Source organism: Bidens hawaiensis, unplaced genomic scaffold, assembly GCF_021521415.1.
Source record: "Bidens hawaiensis isolate Kalapana, Puna unplaced genomic scaffold, B.hawaiensis_p1.1 tig00001511_1, whole genome shotgun sequence".
In the NCBI taxonomy this organism is placed as follows: Eukaryota; Viridiplantae; Streptophyta; class Magnoliopsida; order Asterales; family Asteraceae; genus Bidens; species Bidens hawaiensis.
The window spans coordinates 726,955-732,954 of record NW_027491085.1 but is presented as its reverse complement, the minus strand read 5'-3'; the positions used below and the strand labels follow the sequence as shown (position 1 = coordinate 732,954).

At 35.8% G+C, this 6,000-nt stretch overlaps 1 protein-coding gene across 1 annotated transcript; it reads left to right on the top strand.

The window, feature by feature from the left end:
• The first annotated feature begins 519 nt into the window (after positions 1–519).
• On the top strand, positions 520–3,835 carry LOC143580576 (deaminated glutathione amidase, chloroplastic/cytosolic-like). The gene is made up of 9 exons (XM_077063561.1): positions 520–707; positions 1,475–1,611; positions 1,696–1,815; positions 1,929–1,987; positions 2,129–2,241; positions 2,443–2,535; positions 3,192–3,294; positions 3,405–3,487; positions 3,669–3,835. Exons 1-9 carry the CDS (start codon positions 612–614, stop codon positions 3,708–3,710), a joined length of 846 nt encoding a protein of 281 aa, XP_076919676.1. The 5' UTR covers positions 520–611; the 3' UTR covers positions 3,711–3,835.
• Positions 3,836–6,000: the final 2,165 nt, after the last annotated feature.

Here is a 6,000-nt window from a genome sequence, read left to right as displayed (position 1 = left end):
AAATTAAAATCACAATTTTTTGTAGTATATACGACTCGTATAGGACTATAAGAGCCGTATAGGCTCTGATGTCTCATATACTTCTTTGTGGCCCTATATGCCTTCTATAGGCTCTATACGCCTCATATAGTTCTTAATGGATGAACCATATGTCTCATATTATACAACTCATATAACTCTCTATGGGTAAAATATATGCCTCATATATACCAAAATATCTTATTCTTGTTCAAAACTTTTCAACGTCTTCACGTTCACCTGTATACACACTGTACTACTCGTTTAAGTTTTTGTTAATGTCATTTGACACCATCATCAATTGACTTGTTTTAACCAACATCTCGTTCATAAAATGACAATAACTTTACAATCTTTAATAAATAAAAAAAAAAAAAAAAATCATGCCTATACAAGTATTGTAGATGGTAGATCTATACGAGTTATATAAACCTATAAAGGTCGTGTAATACTGTACCAAGCAAGAGTAAGAAAAATTAACAGTAAAAAAAAAGCCATTTAAAAAACTGAGGTGGACAGTCCGCCACCGACCTGATTCTGTTTCTAAACCGTGCAGCAGAGCGCCACCGTAGTTACCACCACCGGAGAAGTCAATGATGGCGGTCAACTCCGTCCGTGTGGCCGCGGCTCAGATGACATCGATCAATGATCTGGCCACCAATTACGCCACGTGCGCTCGCCTCGTCAAGGTACACCTGCATAAACAAATCTTCCTCTAATTTAGGTCTAAATCAATACTAATATTAATATTATTCATTAATTTAATCATCTAATTAGGTTTTACAACTTCTGCAATCACTGCAATTGAACAGCGCCATGTAATTTTGAGTAACAGAAGGCTTACATTTGTTAGGGTTTATGATAAATGACATTTAATTATAAATTGTAAGTAGGTATCGGTTAATTTCGTTACGTGACCGGAACTAAATTCAAAAAATAAACCTGTAAATGCTCAAAACAGTATCTGCACACGTATGCCCCACCCCTTATGATCAAAGCGACATGAATTCAGTCAATACCAGTTAAGTTTATTATGACACCGGTACCGGTACTAAAGCCAATTTTTTAAAAAAATAAGAAAACCAAAATCTGTAGCTGGTAAAACTCTGGCGTCATGGCGGCTAGTCGACGCAAATTCGGTCAATATCGGTTAGGTTTGTTACGGTAGCGGCACTAAAGCCAAAAAATAAATTATTTAAAAAAAACATAAGAAAAAAAAACAAATTTAAAGAAAAAATCTGTAGTTGGTAAAATCCGGGCGTTGTGGCGGCTAGTCACCACGAATTCGGTCGGTATCGGTTAGGTTTGTTACAGTATTTAAATAAAAAAACCAAAAAAGAAAAGAAAAATATATTTGAAACAAAATTAAATAAAATATTCAAAAAGACTCTTTGTAGCACTGACCACGGGTTTTAAACTATAGTATAATTTGTAATTTATAACATATGGATCACAGGAAGCAGCCTCTGCAGGTGCAAAACTTCTATGCTTCCCTGAAAACTTCTCATTTGTTGGTGCAAAGGAGGGTGAAAGCCTTAAAATTGCTGAACCGTTAGATGGACCGATTATGAAAGGATATTGTGCTCTTGCAAGGTAAGCCTGAACGAACCAATATGATTTCATTCTTCATTTGTACGAATGTTTAAACGATTATATTTTTGTTGTGACAAATTACAGGGAATCAAGCATGTGGCTGTCACTTGGAGGGTTTCAAGAAAGAGGGTCAGATGATGCACATTTGTGTAATTCTCATGTTTTGATTGATGATACTGGGAATATTAGAAGCAGCTACAAGAAGTGCACTTGTGAGTGAAGTGATTATTATTTCTGCTCAAATATTTGGTGGCAGTTGTATAAGTTTTATATGAAACAGATGTTTTATTTGTGCATTTTTGTCTTTATGTTTGTAGGTTTGATGTTGATGTTCCTGGAGGTGCAGTTTATAAGGAGAGCAGCTTTACAGAAGCAGGTATGCGGCACGCTACTTAATTATCTTGTTGATCAAAATTAATGTTAGTGGTACATTCTGTAATAATCACTATGTTTTCTTTACTATGTGTGTATATTGTGCAGCTCATGTTTACCAATTTTTAATATTATTGTTTTGCAGGAAAGGAGATAGTTGCTGTTGATAGCCCGTTTGGACGTTTGGGTCTGACTGTATGTTATGATTTGAGGTTCCCAGAGGTTTATCAACAGTTGCGGTTCCATCATGGAGCACAGGTTCAATCATTTAAAAATGTCAATTTTTTTTTCATAATTTAATGTGTCTAATATGATTTTTAAATTATTATTATTTTAGTATACATTGAAAGTAACTTTCGATGACTTCATATATTTATCTTTTGCCATCTTATTTTTGTCATTTGTGTTTGGATCAGTAATTGTTCATATACCTTTTAATTGATAATGTGATAAATGCAGGTTTTGTTAATTCCTGCTGCATTTACAAAAGTAACGGGTGAGGCACATTGGGAAGTTCTTCTTCGTGCCCGTGCCATAGAGACTCAATGTTATGTATGTATGCTACTGAAATCTCCCATCCAGTGTGTGTGAAAAGGACACGAGTATGTAAAAGTTTCAGCTTTCGTTCTTAAGTATGAGAAATTACGGCTTTGGTCCAAACTGTTTACTCAGCCGTCCTGGTTTCGTCCCTGGGATGGATGTCTGTTAGTTTTGAACTTTAAGTCTATAAAAAATGGCCATTTTCCCCCTCCTCTAGAAAGTAGAAAATCAAAGCTGAAAGTTTTACATACCACATGGATGTTAATTTACTCACACGCACACAACCAAACAAATGTAATTTTTTGTACATAAAAAAACCATTAGACTTAGTTGTTTATATATCTTTACTTCATTTTTAAATGCTTACCTATATACGTTTACTGTAGGTTATGTGTATTAAGTATACCTATATATGAAATACTCGTGATTTACACATATGTTAGTTCTATAGACAGATGAATTGTATTTATAAATATTTTTGAATGTTAGAAGAGATTAATAAACATTGCATTTCAATCATTTTCTTGTACTTTTAACATTTTTTAAATTTGAAAAAGTGAGTGATTATATTGTTCTTTCGGTTCTCGCAGAAAATATGTGGACCACATAAGTGATAAATCTTAATACGGTCGTGTGATTGTAACTAGTTTTTTATAAAATTGGCTCAGGTTATAGCTGCTGCACAAGGTGGAAAACATAGTGAAAAAAGAGAGAGCTATGGCGATACATTAATTATTGATCCATGGGGGACAGTAATTGGTCGTTTACCAGGTAATAACTATCAACTAAGTGTAAATCTAAATTATTATGTTAACATAGTAATTACCTTAACAATTCAACTTAATTAGCTCTAAATCACATCATCTAACTATGTGTTTTAGATAGAGCGTCAACTGGGATTGTTGTTGCAGATATAGATTTTTCATTGATCGAGTCCGTGAGAACGAAGATGCCAATTTCACAGGTAATATCTTTGCTATTAAACGAGTCATTTGTAGTACAAAGTTAACACTGCTGCAACAATAATTTATATCTTTGATTACAAAATGGTTATGAGATATTAAATGATTTGACACGTTAAGATAGAATACAATCTACATAAACCGTTCATATGCTAAGAATTTGCAATTTTCTTTTCTTTTTAGCATCGAAAGCCTATAGAGTTCTGGAAACAAGCTTCCATGTGAATAGTTACGGGACATTGTGCAATCGAATTACGTTGTATTTGTGGCATTATTTTTCAGTTCTGTTACCAAATAGTTGTATCACTTTAAGAGTATTTTACATCTTTAATTTGATTTTATTACTTTGATATATATTTTAGCTGGTGTACTAATTCTGTTTGAACTTACCCTGGGTTGAGTCTGACTCCACACACTCCCGTCCATTTCTTATTTTATGAGTACCAAATAGGGCCGTCCAAACCGCTCGAACTCGTCCGTCGCTCGCTCGGAAGTTGCTCGAAAAGTGCTCGCTCGTTTTTTTGCTCGATTGTAAACGAGCCACTCTGCTCGGTTCAGTTTGTAAACGAGCAAAGGTCTGCTGGTTGGGTTCGGCTTGAATAATTTTTCATTTATTTTATATTATTATATGAACAAATATATAAATGTAAGTATACAATTTTTTTATTTGTTTCACAAATGATCATTGACTATTAGCAGATATATAATGCAATTACATAGGGAATATAGGAAATAAAAAAATCACATACATAACTATTAGGCAATTACAATAAATGCATAACAAACTCTACAATAATCTCGGCTAACACTACAAGCTGTAGCCAGAAGAAACAAAGTGGATCGGAATCCGACAGAGTTGCTTTGGGAGCCCTTTCGTGAAGATATCTACATACCGGTATGTTTAAACGTGTAAAAATGCCTCCGACATGAACTCTTTCTCGGACAAAGTGGACATCTGGTTCCAAATGTTTCGTGCGTTGGTGCTAAATGAGATTTTCTGATAAGTACTCAACAAAAAATGTTATCACAGTAGATAATATTAGCACGTTTGATCGGGGTACCGAGTTCGAGTAGTAAGTTTTGAATCCCACATGTCGATATTCAGCCTCGACATTTGACCGTGGCACAATTAATATTGATGCTTGGAGGACCAAGAGATGATGTTTGCACCCAAATAAACACAACAGACCGACGTAAAGCGTCGGGAGTCGGGACACCCGTGCTAACCCGCATCAGAGTAGGCTGTAAGAGTCGTGGATGTGGAGGGTGAAAGTTGAGTCCGAAATGCAGCGTTCCCTTAATATATATTAAGATGCGTTTGAGGAACTGGTAAAAAACTTATTGTCAACCTTTTTCAGATATGAATCTATCTGATTAAGAAGGGAATAACTTGTACTATGGTTCCTGCTGATTGTGCATAAATATGTTGATTGTGCATAAATATGCAAAGTTGTTGAACCACATTCGAGATAGCGTGTGAATGTGAGGCATTGTAATGTTCCCACAAGGCTACGATACAAAGAAATGTTCGAGACTCGTGGGCCGCTCGTTGCATTTAAGTTATAGCCAGATTCAACATGGGCGCTAGAGGGCTTACAATTTGACATATTGGCACGTTGTGAAATATCATAAGCGTAGGATGATTGTGGGAGAAATAAGCCTCCGTTTTTCTTTTGAATTGTGACGCCAAGGAAATGATGTAGTGTCACTGAGTACTGAGTAGGCCCTTTTGAATATGAGGACAAGGCTTGAATAATTTTGCGTAAAAGGTCGTTACTAGAAGCCGTCAAGATGATGTCATCCACGTATAAGAGATAAGCCATTTGATTGCCATGTTTATAATGAACAATGAAGTGTCACACAAGCTCCTATAAAAATCACATTTTGTGATATATGTTGCAAACCATTGCATTGGTACCATGCCCAAGGTGCTTGTTTGAGCCCGTAAAGAGATTTGTTTAACTTGCAAACATCTTTGGATTGTTGAGGTCGATGAATCCTCGTAGTTGAAACATGTACACTATCTCTTTTGGGTCACCATGAAGGAACACATTTTTAACATCTAATTGGTGAATAAGGCAGACACGAGAGGCCGTTAAACTTAGGACCGTGTAAATGATTGTCAGCTTAACCACATGACTAGTTAAAGTTTGGCTTTTGCCATTCACTACAAGTCATGATTTGTGGCGTTCGAGAAGTCCATCTGAGTGGGACTTGTGTTTGAATAACCACATATAACGAATGATGAAACCTCAGGTGGTTTCACTACTAATTCCTATGTGCTATTTCCCAATAAAGCTTTATGTTCTTTAGTTATGGCAATTTCCTGGTTTGGATTAGTTAAGTCTTAAGTGGGATTTAGGTAGGCGATACTGAAAGACATGTGATTGTATTTAGGTTGAAGGGTGTACGAGGTTTGGTGTTTCTTGTGTGAGAACGTGTGACCATATGGAGTGTGGGAAATGTGTGTGAAGTGGGCGGCAAGTGGATCGATTTGTGTTTGGGATGAGGGACA